Here is a 25,325-nt window from a genome sequence, read left to right as displayed (position 1 = left end):
CCCAACCCAGGCTGTTGCTGAGGGTCACGGGACACCTTCGGAAAAGAAAAATTGCAGACGATTTATCCAGTGGGTTGATGTGACGGGTTGTTGAACCAGTATTTAGGACAGTTATGTTAACAATTTAGCGCACAAACATGCCTCATATAATAATGCTTGGGTCCATTCACATCCGGTCCTCATGTGTTCCGCGGCCATCGTATCCGAATGCAGTGATTTTAGCTTTTCAAGAGGGATTATTCAATGCGCTGCTTTTCACTGCAATTAATTGAATATTGGCAAGCAACTCAATAAAAGCAAATGAATAAACAAAACATATCAAATTAACTGGCAATTAACTCTGAGTGTAGCAGTGTTTACAGTAACCAGGACCCTACAAGACTGTATTCCAGAGCCTTCCCTAAATGTATGGGAACCTCTGCTATAAGAGCTCTATTGGAGTCTCAACGGTGTCACATGGTGGCCAGTCTGAGAATATATTTATTGACTGTACCTCATAGGACTGCTGAAATGAATAATGTTAAAAAAAATGACGAATGATGCCATGTGAAGGCAAATGTCATAACACGGTCTCCTGCACACATTTTCTAGAGCATGCCTTTCTCAGGAAGTGGCTACTGCTCTCTGACCCAGAGGACCTCTCGGCCGGGGCCAGGGGTTACCTGAAGGTCAGCCTGTGTGTGCTGACGGCAGGCGACGAGGCCCCGGTGAGTCTGACAGTTGGAAAATCAACAACCCTAAACCCTAAACCGTAAACCCTAACCCTGACCCTGACCCTGACCCTAACCCCAAACTAACCCTAACCCCTAACCTTGACACGTGACAGTAGGACCGTATGTTAGTCGGGAAGGCCTTCGCCGATGACTGGTGCTCTATTTGTGCAGATGGATAAGAAGGAGGGAGTGGAGGAGAAGGAGGACATCGAGGGGAACTTGCTGAGGCCTGCGGGCGTGGCCCTGAGGGGGGCCGTGTTCTCGCTGAAGGTGTACCGGGCGGAGGACCTGCCTCAGAGTGAGTCCAGCTCTCCTTTCGTCCCCAGAGCTCAGTTTGGCGGAACGCGAATCCATGTTAAAGCAATGTTCCGTCTCTCTTCATGCAGTGGATGACGCCTTCATGGACGGCATGAAGCAGATTCTGGGATTCGACAGTAACAGGAAGAACCTGGTTGACCCATTGGTGGAGGTCACCTTTGCTGGCAGAATGGTACCGGAGTCTTTTAGCGCCATCTTGCTTACTGGCAGAACTTCCAGCACACGACCGTACATGAACGTAAACGTGAAAGGACGCACGAAGGACGTGTGCTGGATTCAATGAGTGCAGGTCGATGCGCTTCGCTGCGAGCGCTGCTGAGTGTTGCTGCGGACGTATGAGAGAGCACTGGTTTCTTCTACCTCCTGCAGATCTGCTCCAAGATCCTGGAGAAGAACGCCAACCCACAGTGGAACCAGAGTCTGACGCTGCCCATAAGGGTAAGGAGGTCCAAATTCACAGGAAGAGGCCTTTCTCCATCCTCGTGGCTCTAACGGTACATCTCATTCCGTTCAGTTTCCATCCATGTGTGAGAAGATGAGAATCCGGATCCTGGACTGGTGAGCCTATGCGCCCGAAAAGCCGAAGCCCAACAGCGTGTCCGTTTTTGCGTGTGTGCTTGTCGTTAGTTCCAGTGTTTCGCTGGGTCGCCCACTCAGAACCTCTGCACTTGAGCACCGTGGAGAAGAACAGCAGTGTGTTGCTCAACACCCGCTGCCCCCCAACCCGTCTTCTGGCATATCTTTCCTGCCTGTAACCATGGTCGCTCATCTCTCACGCTGCGGGGTCCTGTACGATGGGTCCCGTACGATGGAAAAACCACTCATTCTTCACGTATTGGATCCAATGATGATCGATAACTACTCGTTCGGTGCGGGGCTGTAGACTTCGGGTATTGACGAGCAGTTATCGATCTTCAGTGAATGAAAGAAAAAGGATGGGGCAGTAGGCAGTGTAGCAGCCAGGGCTGCTGCCTTTGGACTCAAAGGTCCTGGGTTTGAATCCCACCTTTACTAAGTACGCTTAAGGTAGTTACTCAGAATCACTCCAGTAAAAATGACCTGCCTGGTAAATCAGTGTAAGTCACTTTGAAGGAAAAACACCAGACAGATGTCAACTGTCTTTCCAGTTACAAATATGTTGGTGTTTTGATTATGATTTACGAAAATACCTTACCATGGTGTGCTGATGAATTTTACATTATGTATTTATCGAGAAAAGCAGTGAATATGAATATTGAGAAATAGTGCTAATGCAGACTCACCGACCGGGCGCTTCCGCAGAACCACTTAACCGCCTCGTGTGAGGAGTGAGTGTGCTTGCTTGCATACCTTTCTTTCGGTGCATCTTGTTATGAAGTTATTTTTAATATGAACTTGTCGGGTGAACCATACTAATAACTCCCAGCATGCATTGCACCGCCATCCTCAGCCACAGTGTTTCGCACGGTTCGGTGTGGCGGCGCGGCTCACGCGACCGGCCGTGTGCGATGTGACCCTGAGTGCGGTCGCTCTCTTTCAGGGACCGAGCGAGTCACAACGATGTCATCGGCACCACGCACCTGTGCATGTCCCGCATCTCGGCTCCCGGGGGGGAGATCGAAGGTAGGACTGTGGCCCTGCTGTGTCCCGAAGCAGCGTCTTGCCGTGCTGCAGCGGCTGCGGCTGGTTTGGAAGTTCAACGGTGCGCTTATCCCCTGTTACACGGCCAACACTTGCACTTCCGTGCTGGGCAGGGTCATTGTAACGCTCATTGTAACACTCATGGTCATGGTAACAGTAATGGTAATGGTAATGGTAATGGTAACGGTCATGGCGAACTCTTTGCACAGTCTCAGGAAAGACGGAAGACGAAGGCTGTACGTCACACTTAGACCAAGCAGTAATTCAAACATTCAGGTGCCGCGATGCGAAAGCGGAAAGGAGCCAAACGCTGACGTGTGAGCACGCAGTGGGTACACAGTTCCCACAATGCACTGCGTCTCGCGGTCTCCCGCACGCAGCCGCTTAACGCACTTTCCACGCGGGGGCTTCGGTTCCTCACGGCGAACCGAAGGGTGCGGCTCGGGTCCGAGGGCACGGCCCGCACGCGCGAAGCGATGGCGGGGGCAGCAATATGCGCCACCAGCAAGTGGACACGTGAACATCCGGGTGCTGGGGGAGCGAATCGCGGGCGGCGAGCGAGCCGGACGTGCGCGCCGGGCCGCAGCCGGAAGGACGCCCCGCGGCGTGTTGCTGTGTGCTGTGCGCTCGAGTGGTTTTTCAACAGCTCGTCGTTTGCCCCGTGTGGAGTGTCGGCCTGCCTCGAACCGTGCCCCACTGCCGGACCTCTCGCACGTCACTCTACTTTTCAAGGTATTTCACTCTAGTAAAAAGGGAGGACTGCTCCAAAAATTGAGGCGAAGCCAGTTTTCGTTCTTTACGTTCTTAGAACGTCAGCGGCGTCACAGCGGGCAGCTCACGTGGGGCAGGGGTCGCGGCGGCTTCAAAATGCCCCAACGCTGCAGTCCTTGCACTTGTAATTGCAATTATAATTACGGATACAATTGCAATTATAATTCAAGGGCACAAACACATGCGTGGGAAACGTGTCTGGTGGAATGATCCTCACCATAACACGCATCATTTGAAGCGAAGCGTGAACCGGAAGGACGACGGCGTCCCTGTGTGCGGTGGTTGTGTGGACGCGACTCCTCCGGAGCCCCGGCTTTTTCGGGCCCGTCGGCACTCACACAGCACGAGCTTCTCTCTTCGGCGCGTTCTTTGTGCATGCGAGCGTTCGCTCATGCGCTGCGTGTCTCGGGGACTCGTCCCACGGGCTCCGAACTCTGTTCTAACGTATGTCCATCATCTCTCCATGCATCCAGACGACTTGCCGCCGAGGACTCTCTCGAAAAGCCGTACGTTCGCTTTTTCTCCACTCTGCGGTGACGCACCTCTTGCACACGTTGATGTGGTATAAAGTCCATTCACTTTTCATTATAGTGAACAAATGGGGATGAATGTTAAACGTGGGCACTTGGTAGCGCGGTGGTTGGAGCTGCTGCTGCCTGTGGACACAAAGGTTATAGGTTTGAATCCCACCTCCCACAGCTGTAGTACCCTTGAGCAAGGTACTTAGCCCAAATTGCTCCAGTAAAATTACCCAGTGGTATAAAAAGGTGTAAGTAGATTAACCTCGTGAGTGACTTTTGAGCAAAGTGTCAGATAAGTGAATTAATGTCAATAATTGCATTTTTTGAAAAAATGGGACTGTATGTCATTTCCATGTTTAATTTCTGTTTCCTTCAGACTGTGTCTTTCCACGCTGCGACGGGACCATTAGTGTCACTTAACATTTTAAAGCGCCACATCACACCACTCAGAACTTCTTGCTCACAGTAGATGGTTAAGGCACCGTGATGAGATGCCGCAGGGCTGTTTTTCGCTCTGCTGCGCTTGGTGGGATGCAGTCGTGTTTGTGCCTCGTCCAGCTGTCCCGTGATTTATTATCCCTCGTTATCGAATGCTGCAGTGTCCCGCGGTATTTCGGATATCCCTCTTTATGAACTTCATGAATCCATCTCACCGGTGCGTCACACCGCAGTACAAACACAGCTCGGACACGTTTCCATAACAGGCGTCTGTGGGTCGGCCGGAGCCGGAGCCAGCGGTGCTGCGTGGAGAACCGGGGGGGGCGGCGGTGGAGGGGCTTCAAGCCGGACCTGGCACAGGGTGTGGCTGCTTTGTCCCCCAACCCACCCCCCCGAACCGCGGAAGAGTCGTCGCGGCGCTTCGAGACCCTCGCCAGCAGGTGGCGCTGTTCTCTCAGCACTCGCCGCGGCTCGGGCTGAACCACAGCCGTCTTACAGCAGAACATTACGCTGAGAAAGTCCCTTCATTTCTCCCAGTCAACTCAAAGTCCCAAACGCGCCGGGTTCTGGAAGCTGCTCCCGCTTCTGAAATGCGGTCGCGGCCCAAGGGACGCTCCGCGCTGCTCCGCTGGGTTCACCAGTACCGCACGTTCTGAGGACCGTTCCGACAAGACGCGGACGTGCAAACGCGCGTTCGTCGATCCTGCGCCACATCTCGCCGACTGCTTACGTCGCGCACTTCCGCGCTTCTGTCGCGGCTCCGAGCCACGGCCGCGGCCGACGTCTCCGCTCTCTCTGTCTTACAGCGGACGACAGCCTGGGCTTCCTGCCCACCTTCGGCCCGTGCTTCGTGAACCTGTACGGGAGCCCCAGGGAGTTCAGCGCCTTCTCGGACCCCTACGAGGCCCTCAATGTGGGAAAGGTGACCCCCGCCACGCCGGCGTGTCCTCTTTCGCGCTCGTTCGCCTCTCAGGCGCTTCCCTCCGAAGCGACTCGCGGTGAACACGAGTATGTATTGCCAACAGGTGAAGAGCTACACACACACACACACACACAGGTGATTGTTGTGTGTCCACTACCGGGATATATACACAGCAGCTGTATATAGAAGTGATAGGAAACACAGAGGTGATGGGGACAGATGGTTTGAGGCGACTCTACGGAGCAGTTAGGAGATCAGGAGGGAAGTGGCCCCGTAGGATATGGGTTTGAGACCCGTCTTGAGTGTCGACAGGCTTCACCGAGCAGAGTGAGCACGGTAAAAAATGCCCAGCGCTGTTTTACCCCTTAATGGCCGTGGCTCCTGTGGATGCAGGGCGAGGGGGTGGCCTACCGTGGGAGGGTCCTCCTGGAGCTCGGCACCAAGCTGGTGGAGCGGGTGGAGCAGCGGGTGGAGGACATCCCAGCTGACGACCTTCTTGTGGTGGAGGTGAGAGCTCAGCAGACGCTGTGACCTGTGACCTGTCAGCGAGGTCTGGCAGCAGAAAGTAGCAATGAGACGCACAGCGATCCGATACTGGGGAGGGAGGGGGGGGGCACTTCATGAGCCTGCGGATGACGTGTTGCCCATTTCTGAGCTCTTCGCTGTCGTTTCTTGTTGCAGAAGTTCATGCGGAAGCGGAAGTACTACCTGTTTGTGGCCTTCTACTCTGCGACGATGCTGCAGGACGTGGACGACGCCATCCAGTTCGAGGTCAGCATCGGTAACTACGGCAACAAGTTCGACTACACCTGTCTGCCCCTGGCCTCCACCACGCAGTACAGCCGGGCCGTCTTCGATGGTGAGTCCCCCCCGCCTCCGACACGAGTGAAAATGCGCGTATGTCGCACTAAACGTACGGCATGTGCGTGAAAAGTGCTAAAATATAATCTCTCCCGGAGCTTCGACCAGAGAGCGTTTCACAAGCGGTGGTCCTTCGGTCCCAGGAACAGCAGATGGTGTTCGAGCAGCAGGGCTTAGAGCTGCTCCCTTTGGACCCGCACCAGATGCGTTCACATCCCACGTCTGGCCGCCGTACCCTCGAGCGAGGCGCGTAGCCTCAAGCGATATGGTAAAAATGGCCCAGCTAGTGTGTATAAATAGGTAAATCGCTGCAGCTTGAAAGCGTATGTGACTATGGAGAACATCAGCTATTGAAATAACTTCATCCTGTCGCACAATATACAAATAGAGAGATGACTGAGTTTCTTGTGGATGTTTGCTGGCAGTCACATGTCAGATCGGTGCTCTTTTTTCGTCTCTCAGTCGCTCGCTATGGAGCACCGCTGCGTCACCGGGGTGCTTCGGTCGGTCTCTCGACATGAGCGCAAGCGTCACGGTGATGAGTTCTTTACCGCACCCCGATGGACGGCTCCACGCAAAGTGCTCCGACCCCGTTGACGGGCTGTTGCCACCCTCACTTGGGTGATGTTTGTGCGGTTTAATTAAAAGCGCCGAAGACGTGACGTTCTTCGCGAACGGTGCGGCGCCCCCAGGGATGGGGGCCCTGGACGCGTCATTAAACAGGCTCCACGGTTTCGCCCTCCAGGCTGCCACTACTACTACCTGCCTTGGGGAAACGTGAAGCCGGTGGTGGTCCTCTCCTCCGAGTGGGAAGACGTCGGGCCGCGCGTTGAGGCTCTGAACATGCTGCTCGGCACAGTGGAGCGCCTGGTTCGTTCCGCCCGCTCTCCCTTCCACACGTCTACATTTTGGCACGTGCAGCAATTCATGCCGGAAAAGCTGCGGATGTTGCCGAGATGAAGCAGTTCTGCTTGGAGAAACGGCTCAAAACTCCTCTACGGAGATGTGAGACCCTGGCGAACAGCAACAGGGCGAGTTTAGTTGCAGTCATTCCAGCTAAAGGCGATGGACCCACTTATGACTGAACATTTCGTTGTGCTCCGGTGTCACCGTTTCGCTCCCAGACCCCATTCATACAAAAAAATAGGATCAGATTTAATGTGAAAAGCTGTAAAAACGCGGGGAATCGGGAGGGATGCGACGAGCCTGAGAACAGCGGCGCTAAACGCGCCGATCGGCCGGCGGGGAAACGTGCGTTTTGTGACGTTATTGCGACCCGTGCAGGAGGCCCGGCTGGAGAAGGTGGAGCTCTTGCGGAAAGCTGGAAGCGACATGGAAGAGGTGGAACGTGAAGTGCTGGAGCTCCTGGATGAAGTAATAGCCAACTGCAGGTATCGTCCCACCGACGCGGGACAAGGCGCCTCCAGCTGCAGCGCTTACTCTGCATATTTACATTAACATTCCGGTTTTTGCACTCGGAGGTTTCCGGCAAATCGCATTAATCCACATAGATTCAAAAATGACTCTGCTCCACAAAAGGGTGAATCGGCGTAAGATGCCTGACAATGTGAGTCGCTCTGGGGAGAAGCGTCAGATGAACGCACGTCATGCTGCGCTGCATAGGTGCCTTAGAAACGCAGCCGACGGTCCCGGAAAGTGCGCACGCCGGGGCTCTAAACCTGTTCTCGTTTCGCTCCGGTGCGGAGCAGCCAGGGGCTCCCGGAGTTCGGCGACTGGCCGTGCGCGACGCCCCTGGACCGGGCCGTGCGGCAGCAGCGCAAAGCCAACCTGCAGCAGATCGAACGGGCCGCCCTGGCGCTCAAACACGGCGACGCCACCGAGCTGGAGGCCGTACTGGAGCAGGCCGAGGACTGGGCCCAACGGCTGCGCTCGCTGGCTGAAGAGGTGTGTGTGTGTGTGTGTGTGTGTGTGTGTGTGTGTGTGTGTGTGGGGTGGGGAGTGCTACTAGGCTATCTGGGGGCCTCCGGTCATAGCGACCCATGACCAGCGTCCCCTCTTCCGCTCTGTACGGTTTATTCTTAGTTTACTGTATATTTTCTTCATTATTACTGATACTGTTACTCCACCTTTATTTTTGCCTCTTCACAGAAACACTCAAATTATGCCATATAATTATTATCTCTCCCAGCTGCAGTTCAATCATATTTAATTATGTCACAAACAGTGTGTTGCCAGTGTACGCACTTTCGCAGCTGTGTGTGCTTCCTGTGATGGGGGCAAACAAAACCCAAACAGGACAGCGATGTAGCGGGGCTGTTCTATCTATCTATCTATCTATCTATCTATCTTGCTGTGTGTGTGAACGTGTGTCTTCTTCCTTTTCGGAAGTGTATCTGTGTTTAGAGCCTCTCTTATTCTGTCAACCCCCCACAGCCTCAGAACAGCCTCCCTGACATTGTGATCTGGATGCTGCAAGGGGACCGCAGGCTCGCCTACCACCGCATCCCTGCCTCCGAGGTGCTCTTCTCCCAGCGACACTGCGGGAAGAACTGCGGCAAACTGCAGACCGTTTTCATGAAGGTCACGACCCCTCGACTTCCGTGCTGCTCCCTTCTGACAGTCACACTCATTTCATTTCGCTTCATTTACATTTATTTATCAGACACTTTTCTCCGAAGCAGCTTCCAAGGAACTCTATGTAGTGTCAGCAGCCCCCACAACTTATTCACTGCAGTGATTTACACTGCTGGATATACTACTTACACTGGGTCACTCATCCATACATCAGTGGAACACACACATTCTCTCTATGTGTGTCACTCACACACCATGGGGGATCCTGAACAGAATGTCTTTGGACTGTGGGAGGAAACCAGAGCACCCGGAGGAAACCCACAACATGCAAACTCCACACAGACTGAGCGGGGATCGAACCCATGTCCTCTCGCACCACCCAGGAGCTGAGAGACACCAGAGCTATTCATCCACTCACAGAAAATTGTCAATACCGATTTAATACTTAAGATTCCTCTGCACGCGTGTGTGTGTCTGCACCCTGACTTTGTAACACGTGCCTGTATTTAACTTTGTATGTGTGAACTATGTTTGCACTCATGTTACACGCGAACCCGTGCGAAGCGTATTTCGTTTTGAGGCTCTTGTGCGGCCCCTGCAGCTCCCTCAAAACGGCGGCGTGGACGACAAGGTGCCGGCACAGCTGCGCGCGAAGGTGTGGTTCGGCCTGTCTGCCGACGTGAAGCACTTCAACCAGTTTGCCGAGGGCAAGCTGTCCGTGTTTGCAGAAACGGTGAGTAGCGCTGCCCGGTGGCTCGGGGGTGCGACTGCGACGGTCGGTTGTGGAACCGATCCAAGTGTCGTGCGCTATTAGTACAGAGAGCGCAAGGAATTTTATTTCGGTTGTCATGGCAACCGTCCAGCTATTGCCAGAAGCGTGATCACGAATTCAAAGCTATTCACGTGACGCTTCATTTTTTATCCTGTGCTGAAATCGTGAGCGTGGGGTGAAAAGTTTCAGCGGAGGTGCCGCGCGGGCACAGCGCTCGGAACAGCTCGGGTTGAAATGACCGCAGCGCGAAGACCTCTTGCGTTTGTGCTCTGTGTTCTCACTGCGCTTCTCTGCGTTCCCTCGTAAGTATGAGAACCAGACCAAGCTGGCCTTGGTGGGCAACTGGGGAACCGCTGGGCTCACGTCCCCCAAGTTCAGTGACGTCACGGGAAGAGTGAAGCTGCCCAAAGAGAGCTTCCGTCCGTCCCCGGGCTGGGCCTGGGCGGGGGACTGGTTCATCAGTCCAGAAAAGACGTGAGTCACTTCTGAGCCTGATGGAGGCGCCAGCCAGGTGTCAGCGGGCTGTGTCTGTCTTTGTGTTCCTGCATGCTTTCCAGCACTAATCTGTGTTTGTGATGTCTCTGTCTTCCAAATTAGTGAGTAAAAAGGTCCTAAACCGTTTGTATTTGTCCGTATATTTTGAGTTTCTGCTATCCAGATATATGTGGCCCGGGACACTTATTGAGCTCGCATTTTCTCATCGGACATTATTGCATGCACGCCGTATGCGTCAAACGGTTGTCCTCTCCTACGTGACCGTGTTGAGAAGGGAACTACAAAAAGATGAAATGAACGAAATAAATGACAGCGAGCGCTTGTCCTTCCTGCGGTCCATAGTTTGCTGCATGACGTGGATGCTGGACACATGACCTTCATGGAGGAGGTGTTTGAGAACCAGATGCGGCTGCCAGGAGGACAGTGGATTGGGATGCCTGAGGGTTACACTGATGTGGTCGGTATATTTCCGGTCGGAATAACATCCATCAGTATTGGTTAAAGTACTAATTAATTCTTTACTAACATGAAAATACTGTGATATTGTGATAGTACTCAGATGCCAACACGTAATGTTCCACCAGGACATATTTACTCACTCACGTGAACATTTTCTCTAAAGCAGCTCACGCTGCTTTGCCCATTTATACAGCAGGGTAATTTTTACTGTATCAGTTTAGTGATGTACCCTGATCAGCTGCAGCAGGTGGTGGGATTTAAGCCTGGGTCCCTCAAGTGGCAGGTGGCAGCTGTAACCACTATGCCCCCTGCTGGCCCTCTAGCGAATATAAAGCAAAGGTGTCCAATTTCAGCACTCCAGTCTATTTTAATGAACTGTATGCGGTAGTTTGTTTCTCACAGCGTCTCACTCAATATCTTCAACAACGGAGTACAAATATCTGCCATGAACTCCAGAAAGACGTCTTAGACTTGCAGCACTTGTAGCGAAAGCGTCCTCCAGCGCTGCTCTGTGTCCTCTGTGTCCTCTGTGTCCCGGGGGCAGAACGGAGAGAAAGCTGTGCCCAAGGACGAAGTGGAGTGTCCCCCCGGCTGGGTGTGGGAGGACGTCGAGTGGAGCGAGGACCTGAACCGTGCCGTGGACGACCAAGGTACCGTTTTCTCGCCTGCTTCGTAAAAAACTGCAGAATTTGCTCAAAAATACTGTAGTAGTTATAAAATAAGAAATGTTTGTGCTTTACTGGATGTGCAGGGTGATGGTGCAGCTGAGAGCGTGGGTACACGCTTCCCACAATGCAGTGCGGCACGCAGCTGCTCGGTGCAGCTTTAGTTTATCGCGGCAGGCTGGACGTCGCCGACCACATGAACGAAAATGTACATTTATTAACCATAAGCTGTACGTATAACTTCAGACAGGAGATGTGAGAAACCAGATATGGGGAAAGCGAGTAACGAAGGACGTAAGCGGAAGATTCCAGTTGGACGTCCTTTACGTGTCAGGCCCTCGCGCTGCGGACCAGCTGGTCTCTGCGCTGCATCTCACTTGCTTTCCCCAAACACTGACATCCCACAACTGAGAACTTCGTACAGTATCTGGGCTTCTTCTGCTTTCTTCGTAACCGCATTTGGCCCAGTCGTGAATCACTCCTAGAATGTGGCGGAGGGACACGCAGGACACACACACACACACACACACGCAAACCGTAACATAAATGTAACATAAATGTAACATAAATGTTATTTTATATATGTAAAAAATTACTATGAAGAAATTTTCGATATTTGGATAAAGTTTTATCAGCTACTCATGTGATAAACGTCGGTTCATAAGGTCGAAAGAAAGAAACTGCACTTAAGTATCACACGTCTGTGTCTAAGTGTCTCTTCCTGCTCATGTAATGAACACATTGTATTTTCTATAAGATGTTTGTCACTTTGGAGAAAAGTGTTTGACAAATGAATACACACACACTGTCTGAACCGCTCGTCCCATACGGGGTCGCGGGGAGCCGGAGCCTAACTCGGCAACACAGGGCGTAAGGCCGGAGGGGGAGGGGACACACCCAGGACGGGACGCCAGTCCATAGCAAGGCACCCCAAGCAGGACTTGAACCCCAGACCCACCAGAGAGCAGGACCTGGTCCAACCCAGTGCGCCACCGCGCCCCCCGTTATGAATACATGTAGATGTAAATGTAAACCCTAACCCTAACCCTGACCCTGACCCTAACCCTAACCCAATCCCTGTTCCTAACTGAATACATGTAAATGTAAATGTAACCCTCAGCAGGGAGATCCTACAGGCTATAGTTCTGTCCCCAGTCATCTCGTTAAATGAGCACTCATCACAGGAGAGGGGTATGTGCTGTAGGAGGCCTGTGGTCAGGGTCCGGTCAAGGACCGGTCAGAGCCAGACCAGAGCTAGGTCAGCCTTCGGTCAGGGTCCAGCCAGTGTCTGTTTGAACCATCTGCAAACAGAAGCTCTGAAACCCTGAGTGCCATGACTCATTTGCTTCATCCCAACGGGAGCGGAGAGAAGCGTCGTCCAAGAACAACAGCTCCCGCGAGCTGTGTTTATCGCCACCGCAGCAGTTACCAGGTTACCGGGATCTGCCTGGTTAACCAGCGTAACCGCGGCCTGTCCATCACCTTGACACGCTGGCTGGGAGAGCCGCCTCTTGTTGGACGTGCCCAAGGCAACACATGAATCACCGCTGCGATGGGGAGCGGGCCCAGTGCGAGCTCCAGTGCGGTGGGGGGGGGCGCTCAGTGGCACACGTGTGTGCACGCACACACACACACACACACACACACACACAGAGACACGCACGCACGCACGCACGATCAAACACACACCCTCCCACATACCTTGGAGCTGGAAACGGACGGCGCTGTTTGCTGACAGAAGTGCTTTCTGAACATATCAATATAATCGGCCTGAGCTCTGGAACCTTCTTCGCTCCACTTTACTTTGGCACAACAACTTCAAGTCGCACATTTCCAAAGGGTCACGCAACTTGCACCCGACATCATGTAGCCGATGCTTTTCTCCAAAGCGTCTCACAATGTTGATAACAACGTCCCCTATGTGGCACCTTTTGTAGGAATCTTGCAGCTCGCAGTGTTGAGTCCCTTGCAGTGATTTCTGGAGAAGGGTAATTTTTACTGTATTTGTTGGGGGTAAGTACCTTGACCAAGGATACAGTAGAAGGAAGTGGGATCTGAACCTGCAACCTCCGAGTCCAAAAATGGCAGCTGTCACCAGCGAACTCTCAACTGCACCCTGTGATATATTTGTATATAATATATTCCATATGAATTGATGACTTATTTGCATAAAACCTAATGTGTATCGATGATTTGTGATGATTGGGATAATTATGACCCTTTCAAGAGGATGATGTCGAGTGTATCGGAGCAGTGACTTATGTGGCAAGAAGCTCCAACCCAAGGTTGTCACCAGCTCAGTGTCCCCAACACAATGTGTGTGTGTGTGTGTCTGTGTGTGTCCTGCAGGCTGGGAGTACGGCCTCACCATCCCTCCAGACCGCCGCCCTAAGTCCTGGGTCCCTGCCGAAAAAATGTACCACACGAACCGGCGCCGGCGCTGGATCCGACAACGCCGCAGAGACCTGCAGAAGATGGAGGCCCTTCGGAAGGTAAAACCCGGACCCGGACTCCGTTCCTTCAGGATCCCAGTAGAACAGAGTCCGGGGGGGTGGGGGGGGCGGCAGAGACGAGCCACAACCGCCATGGGTGGCTCGTCCTACGAGTTTGTTTCCCGAACAGGCCGTTATTGTTCACCCACGGCAGCCAGGATCTTCCGTCTGCAGTTTATTCGCCTTAACGTCGCGAAACGCATCGGGCCCTTATTGCTCCGCGCTCGACCTCACGCCAGAGCTTCTGGGAACGGTTGCGTTGCGATGGCGCGTCGGGCTCCGCCGTCTACGCCGTGTCTTTCAGCGCCCGGCGGCCGTAGGAAACCCGCTATCAATCATGCCGTCCACGGCTGATCTGAAGTCAAACCTAAATCCAGTCTCCCCTTCTTCGCCTTGGCAACTCCTGGGCGCCGACCGCATTCGGCCCCTTGCCGCCAATATGCCCGAGCTCCCTGTAAGCGCGAGTGTCTCCGAAGGCGATGGCACATTTAGAGGGAGCGTGCGCGTCCGGTGCCGCCGGCAGGCCGACATATTCCTCAGCTAACGAACCAGAACCCAAGGAATGGGCCGAACGCCGGCGAGGCGCACTGTACACGTCAACCTCTGGGTGGCGCTCTGCGTTCACGGAACTGTAACCCGACTGCGAGAACGCAGCTCATTTATGAGAGCAAGCCAATTACAATTAGGTTCCCATCCGTACGTCGGCAGCGCGGTACTTTCTACCTGGGCAGGGATGTGAAGTGGGGCTCTTCAGCCGAGAGGGCGACAGGGTCAGTACCCACGATGCCCCTCGCAGCTCCGTCTGTTTGAAAAGGAACAAATGAGGGAAGTTTCCGACTCGAAGAAAAGCAGAATCCGTACCGCTCTCTTCATTCTCTCCGTTTTGTTCCTTCTGGTCGGGCGTCCTGCCTTGGAGGGAAAACAGTGATGCGTCTGCAGGCTGCAAGACTGCACTCCTGCAAAGCGCCATCCCAGTTCGTGAAACTTTGCGAGGGAAACACCTGACAGATGCGGTAAAACGGAGTAAAGGTGCCCTTTCACCAGCAGGGGTTCAGCGGCTCAGCCTTCCTGCCAGCAGCCTGTACGGAGCACCTCCGGACCTCGAGCGACCCTTAAACTCTGCGCCGTCGTGTTCCCTGTGTCTCGCAGCAACGGCCGGACGAGTCGGAGCGCGAGGGCTGGGAGTACGCCTCCTTGTTCGGCTGGAAGTTCCACCTGAAGCAGCGAAAGACGGACTCGTTCCGGCGACGACGCTGGCGCTGCCGCATGGAGCCGCTGGAGAAGACGGGGCCCGCGGCCATCTTCGCCCTCGAGTGCTCGCTGGTGAGTGGCCCGGAGCTGGCGTCGCGGTTACGGGGATGAAGAGGAGCCCGATGCTGCGCCGCTGGGACGGGGGACGCGGCGGCGCAAGGACCGAGTCCCCCGTCTTGGCCCTCCTTTGGGTTCTGGACCAGGTTGCCAGAAGCTCGGGTTCAGCAACGGTGTCGCCGTTAGTGTTGGACCGCTGGACACACCTCGTGGGTCGGCGCTCGTCTCGACACACGTTTAAGTCCCATTTAGGACCCAAATGCACTTTGACCTGCAGGTGAAAATGTTGCACGAATGGTCACTGATGTATGAACGGCTGTCGTGTAGTTTTTCAGCCGCGGCCCAAAGACACCGGGTTTTCGCGCCGATGTGCTTTTATTCCTCGGGTTCACGGTCACGGGGGCGGCGGGTCGAGGCGGAGGGACGCGCTCCCTGCTGTCTTTGTCCACAGTGTCCTCCTAGTCCCAGGGACGCTGTAAACCAAGGAGTAGTGATGTGGTGCTGCTGCCTTCAACTCAAGGGACATGGGTTCCAAACCCACCTGTAGTAGCCTTGATGAAACGATGTACCTTGAGTTGAAAGTGCAAGAATTACCCAACTCCATATGTGGTAAATCAGTGTAAAGAGCTTAAAACTTCATTCCACAAAATGATGTGTTTTGAGAACATTGCGGCTGCAGACCGTGGTGCGCGGACACACCAGCACCTTGTGCGCTGTTTGTAACTTGGCCGCTCTGCATCATCGAGGACTCGGGCTCCCGTGCCGGAGCGATGGGACCTCAGACATGATCTCACCAGCGCCGTGACGGGCAGCCGGGCGGGAGCCAGCAGGGGGCTCGGGGGGTGAGGGTCAGGGTGGGGGTGGGAGGGAGAGGGGGGCGGAGCCTAGAGAGGATCATCAGAAAGTACAGGGCGCTGGCAGCATCTCCCCTCTTTAATGGACAGGGCGCAGCTTCAACTTTCCATGTTCGGCGGGAGCGAAAGCTCTCGCGGACGAGCTGCGTTTCTCTCCCTCCGATGGAAGGCGTTCAGGCTGATTTTCTTAAATCAATCACAAGTTCGGCCTCTTGGGCTCAAGCGCGCCGTGTGACGGCGGTGTGCGTTTTTCCCTGCGTCTGTGTCCTTTGCTTTTCCACCAAGCCGCAACGAGTGTTTTTATTAACTCCTTTTCTCGCACATAATACGAGCTCCTGTTTTCATTCCGCTAGACGACTCCTTGTTTGGAGCCTTTTTCGCTCCTCGGGCCTCATTGGCTCTTCTTGCCGCCCTTGATGGAAATTTCTTCTTGGTTATTATGAGAGTAACACAACTGCGCCTTTGTGCTCCACACACTTTTTTCGGGCAGAATCTGCCTCAACGTGTCCAAATTCTCAATTTGATTCTCAGTTTGTGACATTTATCCATCTCTTTGCGCGAGAAATTGATGTACAGGGCTGCCACGGGGACATTTTCACGAGGGATTCTGCCGATTTTTCACCCGCAAAGTGTTTGTTCCGACAGGCCGGCGTGAGCGATGACAAGAACGATGACAAATCTGCGACGGCCACCTTCGGGGTGAACCGACCCACCATCTCCTGCTTTTTCGACTGTGAGTGGAATCCAGACGTCCAGTGAATGGAGCGTGTGTCCACATGTCCCGCTGCTTCCGTGCGTCCTTTCACAGCACCGGTAACTACGCTGGGGTGCATTCAGCTCCTGCACCTCAAACTGCAGCTCTGGGATTAGTGAGGATTAGGAGAGGGACACTTTTTGCCAGCAAAGTTTGTTCGGTTCAAGACGGGAAAGAAAAATTCTAACAAAAGGATTTTCCTTTTCCTTCTTTTACACTTCAGTCACTGATTTGTATCAAGCCCTTCGAACCCTGACCCTGTGCAACATGGCCCCACCTCCGTTGTCTGTGGAACTGAATTGCACACACACACACACACTCACTACATATATATGCCCTAAATGGCTGTTCTGGGGGGGGCGCTTACCGAGGGAGTGCGGGAGGGACGACAGGGAAGACAAAGTGGACGAACGTGAAGCAGGACACTTTGTACAAGTTTTACTTCCCATTTCTTTTGGGGCCCTAAATCCGGCATAGAGCACCCGCTGACGTTCCTGCCAGGAAACTTGCATCGAAACTTTTCCTTTCTTCGTGTCGAATGTCTTCGTCAGCAACGGGGACCTCTCCGTTTGTGTCCCAGCTCTCCGCTTGGAGCTCTGGACCAACCCCTAGTCGGAGATGGTTCTGCTCGGAAAGACATACCCGGTGGCCGCACAGCGCAGGTGGTAACCATGGATAGTAACACCCTTAATGCCTTCTGCTGGTGTACGGCACAGAACCCTTAATGGCGTCTTCCGTACTATGGTAACTATGAGTCATAGTTGTGGAAATCTCACACCTTCTCCCACCTTCATGCACTTGACACGCAGGTGTGACCGGAGCTAATTTGGTACCAGTGTGACACCCATGTGAACTGTGTACAAACCACGGTGAAGATCCAGTGCCGTTGCTTCTCATGGACCCGTTTGGACCCATTCCTTCGGGCCTCCTGTCTTACTGCTGTGACTCTGTTCCACAGGTGGCACTCGATATCACCTGCGCTGTTACCTGTACCAGGCCAGGGACCTTGTTGCCATGGACAAGGACAGCTTCTCAGGTGAGCAAAGTCCCAGGCCGGTGGAGCCTTGATGCAGTGGCGCTCAAGGAGAGGGATTTGTGACCTGTTGGATCCTGCGTTCCGTTGCAGAAAGTACCCAGTTGGGACGAGTAGAAGTGGTGCGCAGTCCTCCGGTCCTGAGGCTATAAGGGCAGCAGGTGGACTAGGGATGAGCGCTGCCCCCTCTGGACTCCAAGGACCTGCCTTTGAATCCCACTTCCTGTTGCAGCACCCTTGATCAAAGCACTTACCCCAATTGAGTAGAGTAAAATTTACCCAGCTGTTAAAAAGTGAAAATCGGCGTAACTTGTTCTGGAGAAAATCCATCCGTCCGTACATTTTCATTACGTGCTTGTCCTAGTCAGGGTCATGGGCCCGGAGCCTATCCTGGAATCACCGAAGGGGGGGTATGCTGTGGTCGGGACACCAGTCCATCACAGGGTAAATTTGGAGAGAAGTGTCTGCTAAATGAATTGAGGTTAGCACTGAATCTGCTGAGTACTGAATAGTGGTTAGCTGTGATTTACAGTATGTTTACTGTAATCAAAGGCTGTGATTTGTTCACATTGTCAATATGTTGGAGAGGAAGTCCGCAGTCAGTCACCTGGAGAAGAAAGTTCAGCTCCCTCTACCATTTACCCTGTGCCCGATACGCAGCGTTTACACACTCAGCTACGAGTGTTTTCTTTCGTCACTCAACGGTTCAACGTGTAGCCGCCATTCGAACCGAAGCCCCAAATTCGAGCCGCTCCTCTTTGACTGCTTCCCTGAACGGGCACGACAGCGGAGACTCTACCGCCAGAAACATGCCCTGAACATCCAGAAAGACATGCACCATAAAGGAGAAGGGCTTCAATCCCAGGACGGGCCACAGCGCGTGTCTCTCAGAGGCACACACACACACACACACACACACACACACAGCCAGCCCTTGGGCACACACTCGATGCACGTTAACTTAATGGATGTTGAGTCGTTTCCAGCTGCCGCACTTTTTCCTGAGGAGCCGTCACTCCGCCAGGGCGCTACGGAAAGACAATGGAGGGAACAGCGGGAAAAGGACACTGAAGTTCTGTGTGAATTGGCTGCGAAAAGGTTGTAGAGGCACTTCAGAAATTAAACTCAAAGAGACTTGAAGGGAGCGGTAATGGGCCGTGCTGACGTAAGGTGGTGTAAAATACGAGCCCGGCGGCACAGAGCCCGTGCGGGGGGAAAAACCAGGGGGCTGCTGGGAATGCTGGGGGGGGGGGGGGATACGTGATTTACGGCTGCGGGAGGAGAGAAGCCGCAGCCGACGGCCGAGCGCGAGCGCCCCGTCTGAGTCATTCTTCCCGGGATGGAAAAGGTCGAGTGGACGGACCCTGTGCATTTAGTGGGTGTGGGGCGCGTGGGGGTGCGTGGGCCGTGCGCCGAAAACGTGGTTTTCGCACGCGCGGCGTCAGTGTGTTTGCACGCGCGTGCCCAAGTGAAGCACTAAAAGCGTTCTCTTCACGTTGGGTTTGTGTTTCCTTCGTCCTCAGGGATCCCTGCTTGAACACACACACACACACACACACACATTTTCAGAACCGCTCGTCCCATACGGGGTCGCGGCAAACCGGAGCCTACCCGGCAACACAGGGAGTAGGGCCGGAGGGGGAGGGGATGCACCCAGGACGGGACGCCGGTCCGTCGCAAGGCACCCCAAGCGGGACTTGAACCCCAGACCCACCGGAGAGCAGGACCCGGTCCAACCCACAGCACCACTGCGCCCCCTCCTTTGCTTGAACGATAAGTTATTATTTCATATTTACATTTATTAATTTTTCTATTGCGTTTCTCCAGAGTAACTGCTTACACCGATTTACCCTTTTACACAACTGGGTCATTTTTACTGGAGCAAACAATATACCACACACCACACGTGTACTGTATGTACCACCTCAAACAGTCACATCCTTTCATTATGGGCAGTGTTTACTGCATGGATTTGGTGTAAACATGGTGCTGAAGGAAGAGTACTACAGCAGGAGATGACGATTATGAATATAATATGAATGCGTGCGCCTTGAGGGCGAGGCGGCAGCACTAACCGCAACGCCACCTGCTGGCACTGCTGTCCATTAGTTAATTTTCTCAGTGAAGAAGCCGACCCAGAGCTGGTAGCGTACCCTGCTACGTGGAACGGTTTACACTCCTTACTCTGCCACAATGAAAGCTGCATCAGAGCTTTTCTCAAGGGCACAAGGACAGCAGTCCTCCCAGGAAGCTCAAGGTCTTCACGTTAAGTACAGCGCTCGGTATCCGGAGTCGCCGTCTCGCACCCGAAGGCTCCGGGTTCGAATCCCACCTCCTGCTGTCGGACCCTCGATCAAGGTCCTCACTCTGAACCGACACAGCACAAATGGGTAAAGCGGCGTAAGCCGCTTTGAAGACAAGTGTCGGCAAAGTGAATAAATGTAAGCAGCCTTCTGAGGCTCAGCGCGTTCTGGACGTGGGAGAAGTGCGGCCTTTGTGGAAACTCACTGGCTGCCAGTTTCCGCCGCAGAGGCTCCTTGCCGTCGTCCCAGTTGTCACAGCCGTGAGTCCCAGGCTGCGCCGGACGGACGGCGAAAGGGCCCCGTTACCGGCGCGTGGGACACGGACTCGCTCCGGCACGCGGGTGTATAGGGCAGGACGGAGGACGGGCGTGCGGCTTGTAGGCGTGTGCTTTTTTTGGACGACACGCCCAGCTGAAGGAGACCCGTAGTCTGGCCCATCGAACCTGGTGAAGCGGAGGGAGAGAGAGCGAGAGAGAAGGCCGTTGCAGAAACAGAGTATTGTATTCGCGAGATCTCAGAAGAGATCATGGAAATGTGGGGCTTGAAGCAGCACTGGAGTGTCACTACAATCCCACAAAGGCACATGAAGGGGAGAAGGAGAGAAAGTCGTCACGCAGGACATCGCGGGGACTGTTACTCCACGCGCAAGGTGCTGGTGCTGCATCGGGGATGTGAAGCAACATCTGCGTTCAGGCTTCGGTGAAACAAACGCGGAGCAGCGGCGGATCTGAGCCTTTGCCCCACACTTTAATAGATCAGTGCAATTATTAAAACAGTTCAAATCATTCCAAATCACACGAAATTCAAACTTTGAACGCCACGTTATTTGAGTTATTCCTTTGTGTAGGAGAGCCGGGCTCACGAGTGAAACCAAGGAGAAACGAAGCGTGTGTTTCGCCCCGTGGGGATGGTGCTCCGGCCACCTGAAACTGCACTTCGGCTCCACGAGCTGCATAAAAATGCTGAGAAATATCATACGAAGATCATTAGATTATATGTGTTGCAACACAACAATATGATGAAGTCCTGCGAAGAGGCGGAAAGCCGCCGTGAAGCCGCACGCGCTCACCGCTGGCGCTGGGTTCCGCACCCGTCTTTAACGCCATGGTGTCACGCTGCGATCTGGACCGGAAGCCTGAGCGGTGATGGTGGTGAGCAGTAAAACAGTGTACTGTACTGCGATTGCAGATTGTTTGGAAACGGGTGCTGAGCGGTCCTGCTGTGTCCCCAGCGATGTAAAAAGATGCCGGAATTTTTTTTTTTCTTTTTCCTGTGTCTCTGTTCAAAAGTGCCAGCAGTTCACACACCTTCGTTTCAACTGTTTTTTTTACCTGCTTTTCAGTACTTGTTCACTTTCGCATCGTGGGTCCTCACTCAAGCGGGCGCAGTAGTGCGGCGGGTTCAGGCGGTGCCCAACTTTGTGGTGGGTGGGTCTGGGGTTCGAGTCCCGCTTGGGGTACTTTGAGATGGACCGGCATCCCGTCCTGGGTGTGTCCCCTCCCCCTCCGGCCTTGCGCCCTGTGCCGCCGGGTTAAGCTCCTCTTTGCTGTGACCCCACCTGGAATAAGCGGTTTCAGACAATGTGGGTGAAATGCATGAAGGGTGGAATGGCACAGATGCAGCTTTCTGTGAAGTGGGATAAGAACCTTTCCTCCCTGGTGTGTGTGTGTGTGTCCACAGGCTGAGGTGGGACCCCTCACATCCCACCCTGTTTATTTACCCTCCCCACTGGTATTACACTAGTTCTGCACCGCGTTTATTTCCCCCGGGGCTGCGATCTGACTCCTGCGCGACGGGATCTCCTCCTGGACACTTGTTTACTTCACTCTTTATTTTAGGTGATGTTTTTTTCGGGGGGGGGCTAAGAGGGGGGAGCTGGGAAACACGTCTCACTTTTTTCCAGTCCAAACGATCCCGTGGAGCCCCTTAACAGAGACTGGAATAATAAACTGTGCACAGCCCCCCCCCCCCACTGTACACATTCCTCGGCTGCTGATGTCATCATGTTTTATTCGTCGTCTTTGGGATATGTAAGTGAAAAAAGCTCAGCTATTACATAGAAATAGAAAAGACAAACACACAGAAAGTGATGGAAATTTCTGTTTTTCAGTAACTGGGTCAAATTGGCTGAGCTTTACACTTAACCTCCTCTAATGGAGGTGGAAGTGTCATTGCAGCGCCCCGAGTAACTGCACTGCTTATTGTCATTCATCTCTTTCAGAAATAACTGCATGCACACACACACACACACACACACACACAAACACGGTGGACAGAAAGATTCAATTGTTGTAAGTGATGTTACCTCGAGCACACACTTGTCATGTTACCCAACTGAGAGGACACTTCAGTGGTTTGGCGCTGGTTCAGGCGTAAGTGGCCGTTAAGTGCGTTGCCAGTCAAAAGTTTGAGTACACGTGCTGGAGACTATTTTTTTTACCATATTTTAAGCGGTTGACAAAATTCAGCAGCAAATGAAGCACCGCGTCTTTCCAGCTCCTCTGCATTGATTCCCAGACATCCCGCGCTCTGTTTTTCCCATGCAGGCATCACCCAAGTTGCCCTGGTGTACTCAAACTTTTGGCAGGTCTGTCTTTTTAAATGTTTTTAACTGTTAATGGCACCTGACCGATGTCCTCCGTACGTGTCTCTGCAGACCCCTACGCAGTCGTGTCCTTCCTCCACCAAAGTCAAAAGACGGTGACCATCCGCAACACCCTGAACCCCACCTGGGACCAGACCCTCATCTTCTACGAAATTGAGATCTTTGGAGACCCTCAGATCACAGAACGCAACCCGCCCAGGATTGTCGTGGAGCTCTTTGACCAGGACACCTATGTGAGTGACGCTCTGGGGGGTTCGCATCTTCACCCAGAACGACAGCTCTGCTTTCCCTCCTTTTTGTTCTATCTCACGTCTGTTCTTCAATTTACATCACCGTTAAGATGTTATTATTATTATTATTATTATTTTTCTTCTTATTATTATTATTGTTATTAGACTCTGCCGTGTTCCTACTCTGCAGGGGGCAGACGAGTTCATGGGCCGCTGTGTGTGCCACCCCTCCATGAGCCCTTCGCCCCGTCTCGCCTGGTACCCCATCAAGCTGAATGGGAAGCTGGCCGGCGAGCTGCTGGGGGCCTTTCAGCTCATTCGCAGAGAGAAGGTGAGAGCGGCACCTCCAGCTGCTGCGTCCCGCTCAACTCACACACTCTCAGCCACCTGTGAGCGCGCGCGCACACACACACACACACAGACACACACACAGGTCACATGGAGCGTTGAGGTGTTTCACCTCTTTCTGGATTTTATTCGTAGCTCACAGCTTCACATGTGCTCTCTATAGCAGCGACATGTGTGATCAGCGATGTCCTAACAAAGCGTACGGAAGCACTTCTCATGTCCTGCACACAAAAGTGAGAGTAGGGCGGTGCTCCAGCTGCGATGGTAGGAGGTGAAAGTGCAGCGGCCGGGAAGGCCCCTGCCCCGGTACAAAGGGCCACGCCACTGGCAGACGCGGACCGGGGGGTCCCGAGGGCTCGCTCCCCGATTTCTGATGCGTGTGTGTTCGCATGTGAACGGGGCCACTTTCCCAGCAGTTCGGGGCTAATTTAATAATGTCCTATGAAGTCACTGCCTTCATTTGAGACTCATTAGCTCCACTCTCTCCGTCTGTTTTCCCACAGCCCGCGATCCATCACATCCCGGGTCAGGAGGTTAGTCCCGCCACGGCGCCCGGTCCCCTCTCGCACCCCACCCCGGTCCTGCCGTCTGCGCCTCTCCTCCCTGCGGACACAACCCGTCGCCCTTCTGCAGGCCGACTGCGGTGGCACTGCTGGACGCAACAGCCTACAGCCTCATACACTCCCTGTTAGCTGACGTTGACCCGACTGCTCGGGGGGCCCGCAACGCTCCACCGGGACATGTTCTGGAGGCGCCGCGGTGGTCTTTGCTAAAGACCCGCTACCCTCCCAGAGCAGGCAGGCCCAGCTGGCTCCGGTTAGAACGGGGTAACCGGGGGAAATGTCATTAAACGACACACTTGGAGCATCGAGCAGCTGCCAGCACACAGGCCACCTGGGGGCCCAGGTTCTACCTGGAGACACTTCCTAGGCAAAGACCTCCTTCCTCCAGAATGTCGAACGACGTAGACCGACACCAGCGCACAAACACGTGTCTGGGGGTCCTGCGGCTTACGTGATGGGCCGGGAACGCGTGTAGAGACACGACAGATTCACACGAGCGCAAACATGGTAACCAGCTGTGCAGACATGACAGCACATGGGCACAAATAGAGTAAAACACCTACTGTTGACTGACACATTTCTCCAGAGTGACTTGCACTGATTTGCACATTCATACAGCCGAGTCATCTTTACTCAAACACGGGAGTCGAACCTGGGGCTTTCGGATGGAAGGTGGCACCTCTGACATCCGGCAGACACACGTTTATAGTTGCATGTTGCTCGTTTGTCTTCTACTGAATCCGTTCTGTCTTTGTCTTCCAGGGGGAACCTCTCACTGCGACTCACGTGCTGGACGAGGTCAGTACCACCGAGCTCTTCACCAGTGACGCCAGTACCTGTGATGTGAGTCAGGGTCACAGTTACCTGAATGAACGCCGCTCTTGCCAGCGAATGTGTCCCAAAGCTAATTTTGTGCTCGGTGCTGTAGGCAGCTCTGAAAAATATAATAAATATGATATATTCACGCAACCAGGGCGTCGCAGACGGAAAGTGCCAGGGAGTTAATTGACGCCATAGTGATATTTACAGGATTGTTATTATTATTATGATTATTACTATTGTTCCTAAAGTGTAAATGCTCATGATGTTCATGGTGGGTTCATTTGAGCCGATGGAGTGTTAACCGTCTCTGTGCCTCTCGTTCCTTTCCTCTTCTTTCCTTTTGCTGCGCGCACTCTCTCTGGGGGGGACGTGTCCTAGCTCGTCCTCCCGGGATTCCTCTCTGAGAATCTGCAGCAATGGGTACAGCACTGCCTCACAGTCATCTTCATCTGCGCAGCATCTCACCCCGGCCTCTGCAGCAGCACAGGAGGCAGCTGAGAAAGAAAGGGCCACGTGGGGAGGGGGTCGTAACCCACAGCCCTCCTCACTGCAGACACACTTTTTTTACATTTTTTCATTCACCTGACACTTTTCTCCAATCCAACAAGCACCGATTTACCTCTTCGTGCAGCTGGGTAGTTTTTGCTCTGTCCGTTCAGGGTAAGAGCCACTGACACGTGTTCAGGCCGGTGCCCGGCTGCCGCGGGCCAGGGAAGCGCACGCAGACTGGTGCCAATGCCCTTGTGGCGCCGGCATTCTTACGCTCCGGTGCCAGTCCCCCGCTGCCGCTCCTTCGCACCCCGGACACGACGTGACGGACGGAGCGTGGTCCAGAGGGACGCCCAGCGGGGAGCAGTTCGCACGCGTGAGCTCTTTCGCTGGGCAGCCCCCCCCTTGCATCGTGTGGTTACCCGCGTCACTGT

The 25,325-nt window shown here is 53.8% G+C and overlaps 1 protein-coding gene across 9 annotated transcripts in view; it reads left to right on the top strand.

Moving 5' to 3' along the window:
• Positions 1 to 25,325, top strand: part of dysf (dysferlin, limb girdle muscular dystrophy 2B (autosomal recessive)) — an 80,784-nt gene that overhangs the window by 18,735 nt on the left and 36,724 nt on the right. For 3 of the 9 annotated variants that reach the window (XM_029253142.1, XM_029253133.1, XM_029253130.1), the window contains exons 11-37: positions 592 to 707; positions 885 to 1,011; positions 1,100 to 1,203; positions 1,401 to 1,469; positions 1,546 to 1,589; positions 2,551 to 2,633; positions 3,896 to 3,928; positions 5,188 to 5,303; positions 5,697 to 5,810; positions 5,985 to 6,162; positions 6,910 to 7,034; positions 7,449 to 7,555; positions 7,874 to 8,069; positions 8,559 to 8,705; positions 9,301 to 9,432; positions 9,779 to 9,945; positions 10,309 to 10,423; positions 10,970 to 11,075; positions 13,440 to 13,582; positions 14,732 to 14,905; positions 16,390 to 16,477; positions 17,457 to 17,534; positions 22,491 to 22,672; positions 22,860 to 23,000; positions 23,521 to 23,550; positions 24,343 to 24,378; positions 24,781 to 24,822. In XM_029253142.1, coding sequence (XP_029108975.1) covers positions 592 to 707; positions 885 to 1,011; positions 1,100 to 1,203; positions 1,401 to 1,469; positions 1,546 to 1,589; positions 2,551 to 2,633; positions 3,896 to 3,928; positions 5,188 to 5,303; positions 5,697 to 5,810; positions 5,985 to 6,162; positions 6,910 to 7,034; positions 7,449 to 7,555; positions 7,874 to 8,069; positions 8,559 to 8,705; positions 9,301 to 9,432; positions 9,779 to 9,945; positions 10,309 to 10,423; positions 10,970 to 11,075; positions 13,440 to 13,582; positions 14,732 to 14,905; positions 16,390 to 16,477; positions 17,457 to 17,534; positions 22,491 to 22,672; positions 22,860 to 23,000; positions 23,521 to 23,550; positions 24,343 to 24,378; positions 24,781 to 24,822 — 2,993 coding nt within the window. Of the gene's footprint in view, positions 1 to 591; positions 708 to 884; positions 1,012 to 1,099; positions 1,204 to 1,400; positions 1,470 to 1,545; positions 1,590 to 2,550; positions 2,634 to 3,895; positions 3,929 to 5,187; positions 5,304 to 5,696; positions 5,811 to 5,984; positions 6,163 to 6,909; positions 7,035 to 7,448; positions 7,556 to 7,873; positions 8,070 to 8,558; positions 8,706 to 9,300; positions 9,433 to 9,778; positions 9,946 to 10,308; positions 10,424 to 10,969; positions 11,076 to 13,439; positions 13,583 to 14,731; positions 14,906 to 16,389; positions 16,478 to 17,456; positions 17,535 to 22,490; positions 22,673 to 22,859; positions 23,001 to 23,520; positions 23,551 to 24,342; positions 24,424 to 24,780; positions 24,823 to 25,325 lie in introns of all 9 variants that reach the window. The other 6 variants (XM_029253132.1, XM_029253138.1, XM_029253127.1 and 3 more) reach the window with 4 other exon arrangements.

The sequence above is a fragment of the Scleropages formosus genome, chromosome 1 (genome assembly GCF_900964775.1).
Source record: "Scleropages formosus chromosome 1, fSclFor1.1, whole genome shotgun sequence".
NCBI lineage: Eukaryota > Metazoa > Chordata > Actinopteri > Osteoglossiformes > Osteoglossidae > Scleropages > Scleropages formosus.
This window is presented reverse-complemented; position numbering and strand designations above follow the sequence as displayed.